General features: G+C 40.0%; 1 protein-coding gene across 7 annotated transcripts in view; it reads left to right on the top strand.

Annotated features, from left to right (window-relative positions):
* Window positions 1-15,641, top strand: part of TJP1 (tight junction protein 1) — a 158,106-nt gene that overhangs the window by 106,589 nt on the left and 35,876 nt on the right. For all 7 annotated transcript variants that reach the window (XM_021407092.1, XM_021407093.1, XM_021407091.1 and 4 more), the window contains 3 exons: window positions 8,378-8,434; window positions 12,679-12,803; window positions 13,016-13,118. In XM_021407092.1, coding sequence (XP_021262767.1) covers window positions 8,378-8,434; window positions 12,679-12,803; window positions 13,016-13,118 — 285 coding nt within the window. The remainder of the gene's footprint in view (window positions 1-8,377; window positions 8,435-12,678; window positions 12,804-13,015; window positions 13,119-15,641) is intronic.

The following is a 15,641-nucleotide window of genomic DNA, read 5'->3' as shown; positions in this document are numbered from 1 at the left end:
GTATGTTTGGTCTGAGTGATGCCGGAAAGCTTTGAGTAGTATGTTGGAAAAACAACTGACTGTGTCTTTGGGGGATACTGTTGCCTCTCCAGAGGCTCTCCTTTGACAGATCTTCAGAGTGAGTGGCTGAAGTGGATGTTTACCCTGTGTAGTGCATGGTAACTGAGTAATGATCTTCTGGAGGAGAAGCAAGGTCACAGCATTTTTGCTTGCAGTGAGATTCTTGAGCATTGACTGCTGCTCTGATCTCCAGCTACATGATTGTAACTTTTGGTGGCCATATCTCACGCTTCTATACACTTTGTCTTTATATTTTCAATTAAAAAGCAATATTCAGGTACATGAAGCTGATTTAAGTTTCCTAAATAAAATTAAAATAGTATGATTAAGTTTTCTTGGCTAATGATGAGACAAACTGATGAGTAACCAACACAGGTAGAATCAGCTACATGTGGCCACGTATGCATACAGAAATATAACAAAGGAGCAGAGGGTAGGGTTATTTCTTAGCGGAAAAAAAAATAAATCATAGAATGGCCTGAGTTGAAAAAGACCTCAAAGATCATCAAGTTTCAACCCCCATGCTGAGTGCAGGTTTGCCCGCCACTAGACCAGGCTGCCCAGAGCCACGTCCAGCCTGGCCTTGAGCACCTCCAGGGACGGGGCATCCACAACCTCCTTGAGCAACCTGTTCCAGGGCGTCACCAACCTCTGTGTGGAAAAAATTCCTCCTAATATGTAGCCTAAACCTCCCCTGTCTTAGTTTAAAACCATTCCCCCTTGTCCTATCACTATCCACTCATGTAAAGTCGTACCCCCTCCTGTTTATATGCTCCCTTCAAGTATTGGAAGGCCACAGGGAGGTCTCCCCAGAGCCTTCTCTTCTCCAAGCAGAACAAGCCCAGTTCCCTCAACCTTTCCTCATAGGAGAGGTGCTCCAGCCCTCTGATCATCTTGGTCGCCCTCCTCTGAACTCGTTCCAAGAGCTCCATGTCTTTCTTATGCTGGGGGCCCCAGGCCTGGACACAGTACTCCAGATGGGGCCTCACAAGAGCCGAGTAGAGGGGGACAATCACCTCCCTCTCCCTGCTGGCCACTCCTCTTTTAACGCAGCCCAGAACATAATCGGCCCTCCGGGCTGCCAGCGCACACTGCTGGCTCATGTCCAGCTTCTCATCCACTAGGACCCCCAAGTCCTTCTCTGCAGGGCTGCTCTCAAGGTTTTCTTCCCCCAGTTTGCATAAATACCTGGGATTACCCCAGCCCAATTGCAGCACCTTCCATTTGGCCTTGTTGAACCTCATTAGGTTCACATGGGCCCACTTCTCCAGCCTGACCAGGTCCCTCTGGATGACTTCCCTTCCCTCCAATGTATTTCTGAGAATGGAAACTAAGCAGTGCATCTTGCCCTGCAACTAAGCAGTTACTTGTGTTAAAAATGTGCTTTTCAGACTGTGCCTGAAGATGCAAAGAGTTAAAGCATTAGCTGGTGTTTCTTGAGGATCTTGTCTTTGAACTGATCTGAAGAAATTCACATCTGAGCTAAAGCTGATCTCTAAAGAGAAAATGAATGCTTTCAGCAATATATGAAAACTATATCCTAGTTTTTTGGAATCTTTGTCCTAATAATGCTGACCTCAGTCAGTATAATGGAGAAATTACTTTGGGAAAGACCAGGAAAAAAAAAAAGCCTAACTGTGGTGGTGACACCATCACTCTTTGAAAACAAAGCCAAGGCAATAAGCTGTATTTTATATTTTTATTCTGTTGTGATTTTGGTTCCATTTTGCTAGTGTACTAGCTTGGAAGTCATGATCTTTGAAATGCTGCTTGCCAGCACTTGGGAGTTTGTGATCCTACATGATTTCATTGCCAGCTGGAAAGCAAAATGGAAAAAAGCAAAACAAATGAGGATCCCAAATTCTAAAGCATTTTTCCCACGCCTTAGAAATCATGAAGCTAGTAAGCTTTGCTTAGCTGATGGTGGATGCTGTTACCAGGGTGTTTGAGTGCTGCTCTTCAGCATCTGAAATAACCTGACCTATGATCACTGAGATGTATCTTTGTTAGGGTCTTTATGTTCTGGGTTGTTTTGCCTTATTACAGGTTTCTTGAGTGCCAGTGTTCAGCTGTTCAGGAGTAATAGCATTCAGCAAGCCTATGTCATAAAAACTTATATAAATACTGGGATATAACTGCATTTCTAATCCAGTCTTGATTTTTTTTTTCATTTTTTAGTTTTCTTTATGCATTTTTTTCTCCCTAGCTTCTGTGTATTTCTCTTGTTTGAAGGTTTCTTAGATGTCCGAAAACTTCTGGAAGCAGAGACTGCTGATTTATGCATTGCTTCCGTGAGCAACAATAGCCAAGAAAAACCCTGGCTGAGCAGAGAGCTGAGTGAGGCTTGGACCTGAGAGGCCATTCTGAGAAAGGGAGTCGTGCTAAAAAGAGAATAACTTGGGTATTACATGGGATGAGTTAAATATCGAGCTATGATTTTAGTTTGGAGAATTCTGCTGATAGGGCAAAAATGACTTACACAAACAGTCATCTGGAAAACTAGCAGAAATGGTACCACAGTCAGGGTCGACGATCTTTGATTACAGTTTCAGTTCACTTGGATATTGAGTTATGGAAATTTCTCCATGAAGATAAATATAAATGTATAGGCTGATAGGTTGTGCTCTGTAGCTGGCACCTCTTCAGGAGGTGCCCTGATGAATATACAAGTATTTGAACTACTTCTCCTTTTAGTGTTTAGTGTATCCGTTCAAGAGAATACGGTTCATATTTCTGTTTCCAAAAGAGATGGTTGGTTATCGTCACTTCCATGGCTGTAGATTCAAACAGGAGGTGAGACTCAGGACTGGCTTGTCAGCATCAGTGGTGAGTGAGAACTCCTGGATTACATATGCTGCAAGGCAAGGTCTTAGCAGGTACTTTCTCTCCAGTTAGCATTGCTGTGTAAAAGGTATAAGTAAGTAACAACAAGAGTGGTGTCTGCAACATCCCTGAGCTGCTCCTTCTCATCTCTCTTGAGTGAATTTGGGTCCTTCTCAAAAATCCATGCAGGGAAAGAGTCTTTCCTCCTCCCATGGAATGATGATCGAGTAAAGAAGCAAGGATATAGCCTGCCTGCAAATTGTACTGTGGGGATAGCTTGCTTCTGAATGTAAACAAGCTCCAGCAGAATGCAGCTTGCTGTGCCTGTCCTGCCTCTGTGTACCCTCCTCTCTGAGTACACAAGCTCTAGACCTTGTCTCCCAGCACTTGAAATAGCTTAGGTGCCTATTTAGAGCTCAATGGCTCTAGGGTGGTAGCCTGGAGAGTAGATGTGAGGTGGTATGTATCTTACATAGAGCTTTTTCTTACATATGCTTTGATTTTTTTCATTGATGAAGTCAATCTGATAATAGGATCCTATCCTCTTTGCACTGGTTGCAGTGAAAAAGGATTTTTAATTCACAGAGGCCTTTGTGGTATCCACATATGACAGCTGGAACAAAGCTGTTGGAATGTATGGTGGTTGTAGTGTAAGTGGTAAGGACAAAGGTGAGAGTCTGCAGGAAATCCTCCTGGTTGGTGCTGGAAGCAGTGCACTGCTGTGAGTATGTGCTGAGGGATGGTGTGTTTGGCGGGAAATGACCTCTTCATTTTCAGCTCTAGACTGGCTGAGGAAGATTCAGTTTCCTTCTGTGAACTTCCTCAGGAAGCCATTGTTTGGAATATTGGCTTGGGGTATATATAACCTTTTTTAAGTGAATGATGAATATCATCCCCTAGATAACCAAACAAACCTTCAAAAATCCTTACAACAGCTCCAAATGCTAGTTGTTGTGGTACAGACTTTAGTTCTTGTTCCCTGGAGCGTAGTCAATCAGAATGGATCGATTCTGCATTTAACCTCTAGAATTCAGCAGTAGAATTCTGTTGAACTTCAGAAGTTGACTTCTACAAATAATAATTCTGAGAATTAATTTTTGAGGCCAAATAGAAATACTGATTTTTTTTTTTCCATCGTTTGATGTGATCCATCACCAGTTCTTTTTTATTGTTTTCCCTGGTATCTCAAATCAGGAAATAGTTTCTCAAAGTGACTGTGACCTTTTCTTCTAGGACAACTAGAAATGCTTTTACAAGTCAGCATTTTATTGGAAGTAAAGTTGGACAGATGCTGCAACATGGTGCTGTAAGGTTGGAGTGATGATACTCTGCATGTAATACGTCAAAACTTGTTCGTAATTGAGCAAATAATCACTGTAAACTTAATTCATCCTTCTTGACGTGGTTAACTTTGCAAAAGCAGTTCAGGTGAAACAAGAACGCAGATTCCTCTTTTAAGCTCCCTTAAATCTGCAAAGAAACATTGGGAAAGTCTACTGGCTCTGACTGCGAAGACACATGGGAGCTTTGGCTTCAGTCTAGCAGTCTTCTAGGTGCAAAAGTCTGAAGAAGTGAGTGTTACTGTGGAAGAAACTTCACCACAGGAACCTTGCGTTATTTTTAGGCTTGAGATACTAGCTTCTCTAGCTGTGAATTGCATCTTTCCAAATGTGAACTTGAACTGTCTTCTGCAGCCTGTGGGTAGATCTGGTGCTGCTGCTGATCACAGCTTTCCTAGCTACAGGAGGGGTGAAGCGAGCAATACTGTTCAGAAGCGTGGCAGCACTGGTAGTCAGCAAGGCTTTTGTTCCTCGATGGTGCTTGGAAGAAAAATCTCAATGCATAAGTACAGAATTACTCCTTTGGGAGAACTGTATTGTGTGTGCGTGTGTGTATTCATGTATGCAGAAATGCACAAAGGAAAGAGCTGTATGACAAAGGCATATTTAAAAAAAAAAATGGGGGGAAGAAAGAGGGGCAAAAAAAGATGGGGAGGGAAGTAAACACCAGCCTTAGAAAAGTAAAAAAGAAAAGTGGTAGGTGAGGGAACAAACAATAAGTCTTACCTTGTGAAGGACCCTTAGCCCAGGGAGCTTTGTGGAAAGATGTTCAGTTAGATGAATTTATTTCTCAGAGCAATACCAAAGACCTAGAGCTTCAATTATTTGCATATTGATGAATTGCAATCTCATGTATATCTTTATTCTTGAAAACAAACAGAAAAGACAGATTCAGGTGCCATCTACAAAACTGGTGGTGCTACTAATTGTTTACATAAAGGTGTTTTGAATGAGCTTAGGGAAACTTTGATTTAGTGCAGTGTAAGTATAAAGTAAACTATTCTTTATAATGCTGAAGTTATGATAACTACCCTTCCCTTCCAATTTATCACAGAAAACCGCAGCCAATACAGATACAGTATGAGTCCACAGATTTATTTGGCCTCTTGCATTATTACAAAGATTCTTAATGGTTTCTGTTGAGTTACTCCAGCCCTAGACTGTAGCATCTCATCATCATATTCCTGGTTTCTAGGTGGTGTGTATTTGCTTTTCTGTTGAGTCACCTTGTTTTCCCCAAATCAATATTGGTAATATTGTCTTGAATACCAAGTTGGCACCAGCATGCAGCAAGGCTGGCGCCATCACTACTAACTTAAACTGTCTGCCCCCACCTCTTAATTAATAGCTGCTATTTCTACAGACTTGGGAATTACTTATATCCTCACAAGATGTGTGGTATTCAAACGGTCCATGCAGATTACAGCATTAGCGTACCCACAGTGTGGGTAGTGTCTAAGAGCAGTGCCTCAACAGAGACCTCGGCTGATGGAGAACAGCAAGAGCCTCAGCTGTCAGTGCACCTCCATGAGTCTTTATTGGGCTTCCCAGACTTCTGTGAGTGAAGGCAGTTCCTCACAGACGAGAAGCAAACTCACTGAAGCAATTTGTGTTAAAGCCAGCAACTCACCTCAGGCTGCCTTTGAACTGTTTTAACTGCTCTGGATTGGACTGTTTGAGCATGCAGAAAGAATGAAAATAATATATTACTTAGTTTGCTATCTGACTAATGGATATTTGATGTTTCCAACTCTTGGGATTTTGAAATGAATGTGGTAGCAAAATCTGGGGAGGCAGTAGAAGTAGATGAGGAGATTCATTTAGTGAAAAATGGAGCAGAATGGAAGTGGAAAGACTGAACTACAGAAAGGAAAACAGAATTGGAAAGAAAAGTTAGAAATGGTAGCTCAGTCAGTAAATGTGACCAATGAGCACCATGGCCACTTTGAATAGGAAAGCTGGATTGAGTTGTGTGATAGCAAGTGAGGTTTGGGGGTTTGCTTTGTTTTGCTGTGAGGTATGGAGTCTTAGTTCTCAGAAGCATGTTGGGTGGACCAGTTTAATTTTTCTTATTGTAAATTTACCAGTTTGTCTTATATCTTTCTCACTTAAGCATTGCTAGTTCTGGCAGCTCCAGCAGGAGCAGTGCTTAGCTGGATAACTGGCTGTTATCAGCTTTTGCCATATCCAGGAGCAGGCAGTGTGTTTGCGCTGTGCCTTTGGGTGCCCTGCTCCAAAAACAATGTTTTTGGCTGCCAGCAGCTGGCAGCCCTGGAGGTCAGGTACCTATTAGCCCAGTGGCTCAAGCTGTCCTATAGGCAGGTGCTCAGACTGCAAATCGAGGGGTGCACCTGTGTGGCAGGCCCAGGACAGGTGTGGTAGGTGAGCTCTCAGGGTCATTTCTCTGGTAACTGGACTAACCTGGTGCAGGTAGGGCTGAGCTGCATTTTCTGGTTCAAATGTCCATTGCAACTTGTGCAGTCTGTTCTTGTACTCCTATTTCACCTTTTTCTGAATGGGAGTTATTTAAAAACTTCTCCTGGGAGTTTACATGCAGAGATAATTCTTCATTTGTTGAGGAGCTGTTTAGCCTGAGAAACACTTGCCAAAACTAAGACAGAATGAGAGCATCACAAATGGGGAAGGAAATCAGTATTCATTAACCGTTTAGCAAGTGGAACATTCTATTTTGTTTCAAAGATGGCACTGTTTGTGGAAGTTGTTACTGTTCAAAAATTGATCAGATGTGTTTTTAAAATACTTAACTAGAAAGAGAGAATCTAGTGTGGGGCTCCAGTTGTGTTCATTTCTAATGCAAAGGAATACCACCGTGCTGAGCAGGTGAACCGACAGAAGATGTCTGCCAATTAAGATGCACCAATGCTTTTAGGAGAAGCAAACCCTGGAAGAGAAATGAGCTGTAATGTAATGCATCCAAACAGCTGAAATTGGAGCACAAAATGCAGAGGGGAAAAAGACCTACAGCTTTCTGGGGTCATGAGAAGAACTCGCTTGTTAAATGTAGTTGCAAATTCTGATGTTATGGAGAGGGATCGAGTTTTCATAGGTATTCGTTGTGGGAATTAACGTTTCTGATGCAGTTCTCTGTAATTAGATGGGACTGGATGAAAAGCTGGGAATATTTTTGTTGAAATAGCTGTGTTACTGTAACGATGGCTGTGTTTTTTGAAAACGTGCTTCTCTCTGATTGGCTTCAGAGATGTTTCTGCTGTGATTCTGTGCTTTAGTTAGCGGATTGTTTACTTGTGAAAGGGAGGGTATGGAGCAAAGCACTGGGCACTGCCTATGGAAAGGCAGAGAACGTAGCAGCAGGAGAGTTCGTGCTGCTTGCTGTGTGTTTCCTGCCACCTCTTTAGTTGTTTTCAAGGCTTTGACTCTTCCAGTTTTGACTCCCCCAGCCCATCTCCCCCTTTCCAAATGTTTCTTGTGCACATTTAGTGTAAGTGTCTGCTCTTTTAAGCAGAAATGCAAGTATGTAAATATTGCCATAATGTTACTGTTTAATCCTGTTGCTTTTCTGAGACCTTGTTTATTTCTGCAGTGCTATGGTGTTGACCAAAGAAATAAGTGTACGCTGAACTGTGGTCTGTTAGGTGACCTGTCTGCATAGCACAGTTGCACAGGTACTGTGATCTATGTAGCTAGGTGCTCACAAAGAGTTGATGGTGATTTGCATACAACTATAGAACAAGCAAAATGCAGAATGTTCAAAAAGCGTCGAGTGTGAAAGTTAGTACGCTATATGTGTGATCATTGTGGAAAAGTGGGCATTGCACCTTATGTGTGCTTAATGTACAACCTAGAGAGACTGCATTACAGGTTTCTCATAGTCTTTCCCTTTAAACTTGCTGAATTCCAAAGTTAGTGAAACACATAATGATTAGAAATTTCACATCCATTAAGTTCTGCTCCCTGAGTCCCCCCCCCTTGAACAAGAGCGCCGGAAGTTCAGATGTGACATATAAAGGCAGGAAATATCTAACAAAGTGAGCCAACTCTTCTGTTACTGTTCAATATGAATATTAATGTTCATTTTGAGTGCAAGTTCCTCTTTGTGATACTGTACAGTTATTACAGCTATTCAGTGTATGTTATATGGTCAAATCTGATCTTTGTTTTCTCTCTCCCCTTAGAGCGCAACAATGGAAGAAACAGCTATATGGGAACAACACACGGTGACTCTTCACAGGGTAAGCTAATACAGTTGGTTGTGTGTGCCTGACTCAGGATGCTGGTAGGCTTTGAAAACAATAGGAAAAAGCCAGATGTCAGGAAGTAAAAGAAAAGGAAACCGTCCTATCCCATTGTTTAAATTTAGAAGTGTTGTAAAAGCTGTTTGTGGTAGTAGTTTTATTTCATCTTTTTGTTTCAGTTTAAGTTTCTAAGATGAGCCTGCCTACAAGCACTTCTGCACATAACTGAAAGTAATTAGAAATCAAAGGGTTCATGCACTAAAGATTGTACAGAAACGATGCTGATTGTTTTATAATTTGAGTTGCAAAGGCTTAAAGCAAGGTAGTTGAGTACAACTAAATGCATTCAAAACTGTCTAATTTGATTATCACTTCTTAAAATTAGTGTTGAAAATAGTGGTTGGGTAGAATAAGCACCTTAGACAAAAAGGGTAGTAGGGATCAGTGAATGGAGAGAGTTTCTACATTTATACTTAGTCTTTTCTTATTTGAGCTACTCTTAAACTGAACCAGTTTCTGAGGTAGCTAGCATAAAGCTGTACGAGAGAGGCAGTTAGTAAACAAGTAAAAATGAAAATACGAAATGCTACTTTTCTAGGTGTCTCTTTAAGTTTACAACACTTTGCAGGCCAATAAGTTTTTTAACAAGAAGTATTATTTCTGGAAGTAATTGCCCCTGTTATTTTCTCCTGGAATCTGTGCAGTCATACTGTGAACGTTTTAAAACTTAACTTTATTTTTTTTTAAACTTACTGTTGATTAAAATAGTGCTGGTTTTATCTAGAAATGAAAAATCCTAGACCTACAAGACTGGATGGTAGACTTAATGATAGCTCAGTTTTTCTGGAAAGGGATATTCTGATTAATCTAAGCAATAACTTGGATGAAACAAGAAAGATCAATCAGTGTACAAAAGAATAATGAAACACTGTGGTAGATTTTATCTGGCAAATGTTAAACAAATGGAAGGTTAGAATTTCTTCTCAGCACTGTGAAGAACTTTTCAGGACATTTGGCTGCATACTTGTTTGCTGAACTTCAGACTTTTTTGTGACATTCTTGTAGTACTGGGTTATCACGTAAATAAAGTTAGTTCTCTTTAGTTTTAAGGAAGGAAATGCAATCAAATTTGTTGCATTCTGACGTACAGAAGTTAGTAGAATTGGAATAGTCTCAAAACGACACTTCGGAGGGGTTGTGGAGTGTTTCTGTGTGTGGTCATCTGTTGCCCTCTGCTGAGCTACAGAACTGCTAGAGACTATCCATTGTCTGCCACGTAATGCAATTTGAAGAGCTGAGCTTGCTTTCTTTAAAAAGAGATGCTGAAAAGTCACTGTGAGTTTTACTATTTTGTCTTAGCTGAGGGCAGTAAGCTGGCTGCAACTAGTGGAGTGACGCTAAACCTCTGATGAACTTGCAGACTAGCTGCAAGTTATGCGTCACAGTATTAGCTTCCTCTGGTTTGTGTTTTTGGTGGCTTTAGTAATTTTATTTTCAGTGTGCCTGCAGAGGTCTTGTTCCTTTTAGTTCATTTGGTCGATATTTGCCCTGGAACTGAAGGTAGACAAGTCACTGGAAAAATCTGGTTGAGAATAAAACTTTGCTGAGTCCCCTTGGAAAAGGCAGAGAAATGCAGAGATGTCAGCACAGTGGCAAACAGATCTTTGGTGCCTTTTCCCTGTGCCCAAAGGAAGCTACTGCAGTGTGGCTTCTTGTTTAATAACAGCAAGTTGAAATGAACATTTTTTTTATCAAAACTAGTTAAAAAGGATGAGTTACTTCTGGTATAATTGCCAGCTTTGACAACAGAAGGAAAATGCAAGTAGCTTAAGTAATACGTATGAGTGTGTTAGCGAAGGTACACAGAATATTCTTGACTTCGTTTTTTCCTGTTTTTCTGAGAGTCATTTCTGTTCTGTTGCTAATTCCAGCTCTGACAGTTTTTTTGTTGTAAGCCTGTGTTGTTCGCTGGTATAACTCCATCGCTCCTGTCCATCGTGGAGTTGTATTCCTTCAACTCTTGTGCTCTGTAAGGGTAGACAAACTGTAAACACAAATACCGATTTCAATAGCAACCAAAGGCATTTCAGAAGTGTTACATACCTTGAAAGGATACCTGTCTTGTTTTTTGTGGGGGATGTTTTGGTCTGTAATGGGCCTTTAAAAAGGCCGTAGGATGCTGGATAGTCTTTGGGGGATGAGACTTAAAAAAAAAAAAAAAAAAAAAAAAAAAAAAAAAGAGAGAAGGGAATGCTTTATGTAGGAAGTTCTTGCTGAAGAATGCATCTTTGCTCACTTCTTGTAGGGTTTCTTCCTATTACTGTTGCCTTCAAGAGATGTCATTACAAATTAGGGACAGAGTGCTCCTAATCCCAGTAGTTGCAGTATATGTGTGTCAGTTCAGATGATTTGCTATGGTTCAGACATGAGATGTTTGAATTTTTTTAAATATATTTTGATCCATCTGTTTCAGGTATCTTAGAGCCTGTAACAGAGTATATAAGAGATCTGACTGTGCTGTTATTTAACATGGCAGTTTGTGAATTCCAGCAGTGTTGTCAAAAGTTGTACTACAAACTTCTCTGGGGGAGAAAAAGCAGCTTGAGCTTATAACCAATTTTTTTTCTTCCGTTTCTTTACTACACTTGTAAACTTTGCGGGCTGTTACATGGCTCTTAAGAGACTGAGCCAGCCTCAAATTCAGTTAAAGCTTACCAGTAGCCTCAGTTTCTTTTACTGAGAGATTTCTATTTCTATATTCTTAACTGTAAGTGATTCTGAGGAAGGACCATGCACTTCGTGTTTGAAGTGGGATTTTTTTCATCCTTGGAATTAAAGTTCTGTGCCTAAGTATTCTATGAGTTTCTTAACCCCTGTAAAAGAAAAATCATGTGTGTACACTCCTTTCTACTTCTCTCATGCTGCCTTACTGCGGGACAGCAGAATAGCACAGTCCTTCCTTGTGTTTCTGTTACGTCATCTGATGGGAGTTTGTGAAGTGGCACATTACAAATAAATAGAAAGCAACTTCAGCAAGGTACATGTTTATATCTTATAAACTGTAGTGATCATCTGGTTGTTTCCCTCTACTAAATTCAGAGATTTGAAGAACTTGGTTCAGTTTTGCAACTCTGAGTGCAGTTCAGTTTATCACTTATCTCTAGGTTGATGTTAGGCAGAGGGATAAAATGAGAAGTAATAGGCAGAAGGTTATGGGAAGCTTTCTTTATTTGAGCGTGTACATTTTCAAAAAAAATCAGGTTTTGATTTGTGCTTTCCAATTTGGGTTGTTTCTTAAGCCTTCATATTCATATTGTTAGACAGCTTTTCTCAGGGTGGTGCTCTTTTCTGACTAGTGCCAATGTATGAGACTGCGTTGTTTCAGGGCTTGACGAGAAGGACATCATAACAGTGAAGCATGAAGCTAGTCCTTTTGCTTTTGTTGATTTGGTTTGCAGATCTCCTCTAAGAAAAATAGAATGATAAGCAGCAAGATAGGCTTACAGTGTGTTTCTGAATTCACGTGATGATTGAATTTCTTTTCATGAGCAGAGAAGGATTTTTTTTGTATGTATCTTTATGGTTTAAGGAAAGGTAGATCTATTTCACTGAAATGAAGTTTGACATAAATGTGTTCATCTCTCTTCTGCCTCCCTCTTCCCACCCAAGTACAGTGCAAACGGAATTCTGTTTCTCACAGCAGTGGAAAGCTGAATGAAGGAACAGTGGGAGATAAATGTTTCCTTTGCAAATGTTACTGTTTTCAAAAGTTCCTTGTTGCATGTTTTCATAGGCTATTATATATATTTGCTTTGAAAACTATTTAAAAATAAATAAAAAAAAAAAACAACCCACAGCTCAAGTGGTCATTATGAGCCTGTAACCTGTCCTCCTGCATGGCACAGGGTTTCACTTTGTGATTCTTGAACCTCAGCTATGATTGCTGGTTGATCTGGCTGGAATGTATTTGAAAAGATGTTCAGCCTTCCTTGAAGGAATTGAAGTATGTGTAGAAAGAAAGCTGTAAGGTATGCCCCTACACAGTTATTAAATCAACTTTATTTTAAAAGTGGATTTTTACTCTAATTTGCTAATAGTTTCCTTTGTGGCTTGCATAACGTTGCACGGTTTGTTAATCCTTCTTCCAAAAAGTTGTATTCCTCCCCATGTTTCACACAGTAATGTGAATTGTTACCATATGAGTAATATAAAATAAATTTGTTCTTCTTGTTGCATTACAGGCCCCTGGATTTGGTTTTGGTATTGCAATATCTGGAGGAAGAGATAATCCTCACTTTCAGAGTGGTGAGACCTCAATAGTTATTTCTGATGTGCTGAAAGGAGGCCCAGCAGAAGGACTGCTACAGTAAGTGCCAAACTACAGCTGCATTCTAATTTGGGGCAGTCATCTTTGTGGTGGTAGCTTAACCTCCTAATTGTTTGGCTCTCAAAATATCAATAACTCTTTACATAGTAGGTCTGTACTACGTGTAAATTGGTCAGAGAAGCTCAGCCATTACTGTTTTCTCCTTGAACAAGTGTTTATGCTCCCCATTTTTATGTATTTTTTTCTTTCAGAGAAAATGACCGTGTTGCAATGGTTAATGGAGTTTCAATGGATAATGTTGAGCATGCATTTGCTGTTCAGCAGCTGAGGAAAAGTGGGAAGAATGCCAAAATTGTAAGTGAATGTCCTAAGATTATGCATGCTTAAATTCAGAAGAGAAGTCGTGAAATGGCATTATTTCTGCTGATATACATACATGAAGCAGGGTACTTGAATAATACCTACCTGAAAGATGCTTCAGGTTTAAGGGATGATTACGACATGGTTATCACATGGGTCACCCAAAACATTAAATCTTAAAATATGAGCAATCATGTTTCGTTATCATGGCAATAAATAGTAAAGATTCTTCTTCTTTGTTATAGAGTTGTCCTCAGATTGCCAGGAGTTCAATTCTTGGCTTTGTTTAATGTTTCTTTTCTTCTCCAAGTGCTCTTTTATCAGGTTTTTCACTGGCACTGTATGCTAAAGATCTTTACCTACTATTCATGCATAAATGTAGTTCTTAAGCTCAGCAAACAGCGTGCCAGAGTAAAGTATAATTACCCTATTCCTATAATTTTGCAGGCTTATTCAAAGTGCCCGGCTGGCCTTTGAACTTAGCAGAACAGAACAGATGATCACTAGAGGGTAGTAATCTGTTTTTCTCTGGAAGTTTGAGTAGCTGTTTTATATTATGGGAAAAAATAGAATGCAAAAATCACAATGTTTAACTTCTTAATTTGGAAAATGGGCTTTAGGGGCTTTTAGAAAAACTTTAGTGCTGACGGATTTCAAGTGCTCTTCTGTGCATTAAGAAGACTGCACAAAATTGTGCCGTGTCTTGCACTTGTGGGTTTAGCAATTATTTAAAGCTTAGAAAGAAAGATCATAGTGAGCAGTGTGCGGGGGTTTGGAACCTAAATATTTATTGTAGTGTTCAGTATTTATATGTTGTTTGGTCATAGAAATAGTGTCTTCTACACTTATGTGGAGAAAATCAATGGCAGAACTTCTGTGTATAACTTCATTTATTTGCTGTATGTTAGGGAACGAAATCCTGGAGGCAGTTGGGTTTTATTCTGGAAACTGCCATCTGCGTTAGTGCAAACTGACTTTGAACTTTTATCAGGAATGTTCCCTTGTTTCTGTGGCCTACATAAACATAGCTTTAATATTGGCAGGCTTCAAAGGTAAAGTGAATTACTGTCAGTAACACACTGAGTATACAGTAGATTACATGCTAGTAAAAAAGTTTTTAGCAGTGCCAGTGACTGGTGGGTTTAAGAAAAGAGGGCATTGAAATATGCAGTGCTGTGAAAACAGAATAGTGCTGCAAAGGCTGTCATTACTACCCTTTTTCCTCCTAATGTAGAATGGAAATAACTAATATATTTCAGTAGACTACTAAATCAGCTGTTTTTCTTGTTTCATTGGTTTGTTTTTGTTTTTTTTAAAAGGGGAGAGTTTCTAGTCTTGATGACTCCATTAGCTGGATAGAATTTTATGACAAGAATGCAGGATTTCAGAGCATTCACAAATACATCTGTATTTTCTCTTGAGTTTGGCTTCTGATGTTTAGTACGCTGTTAGCGTTAAGGAGTATGGAATCTTTTACACCTGAAAGGCAAATTCTGTAAATCAATCTTGAGGTTTTATTCTGGACTTCTTACCTGGCTCTGAAATCACTTCCTCTCAAAGAAAGGAAGTTGTGAGCTGTGATTTTCTTCAATTTTTGTATCCTGAAATGAAGTGTATAGACTAGCACTTTAAGAGTTTATTTAGGCCGGAGTAGGTCTATGGGATCCTGGATACAAAATAATAAAAGATCTTACTTGGAGTTCATTGGTAATTGTCTTCCATCATTGGCTCATTACTTTTTTTTTTTCCAGACTATAACAGGTTCTCAGGAGACCTTGCAAGAGAGATTGTTCAAAGGCTTATATCTCTGTAGTGATAATCTCATATTGTGTGCCCATTTTTCTGCAACAATATTTTTTTCAGTAGACTTAGTTGTTAGTGTTTTTCTGTAGATTTAGGCTGTATATGTAGCATCATAGAATATCCTGAATTCGAAGGAACCCTCAGGGAGTTCAACTCCTGGCTCCACACGGGACTACACAGAAATGAAGCCCTATGTCTGAGAGTAGTGTCCAAACTCTCTCTGAACATCATCAGCTTGGTGCTGTGACCGCTGCCCTGGGCAGCCTGTTCCTGGGCCCAGTCACCCTATGGTGCAGAGCCTCTTCTGTGTGATCGTGTACTGATGCAGCTCCATGCCATTGACTGTCAACTCTCTGAGCTCATCTATCTTACAGCTATTTCTAGGCTTTGCACGTTAACTAACAGACCTCACCTTCACAGAATAGTCCAGATCTATAGCTAATAATGGCAGGGTAGGAAGCTTGGAAAATGTCTGTTTTGTAACTGTTACATGGATGTGTTCTGTTAAAGGTTGACTAGACATCCTATGCTTTGTTGGTATGCCACGTGTCATGAGTATCACTTTGATTCTTTAAGTCTTATGTAACTTTCCCCTCGTGTAAAGGATTCTCTTTGTCATGAAATTGCAATGATCATTGATAAAGGGATTTTCACGAGTCTCACTGGATTAGCAGTCAACGTACAGAATATTCCTTCCCTGGTAGATCCTCATCT

The sequence above is a fragment of the Numida meleagris genome, chromosome 9, assembly GCF_002078875.1.
Source record: "Numida meleagris isolate 19003 breed g44 Domestic line chromosome 9, NumMel1.0, whole genome shotgun sequence".
Lineage (NCBI taxonomy): Eukaryota > Metazoa > Chordata > Aves > Galliformes > Numididae > Numida > Numida meleagris.
The sequence above is the reverse complement of the archived record's forward strand: the minus strand, read 5'-3'. Positions and strand labels throughout refer to the sequence as shown.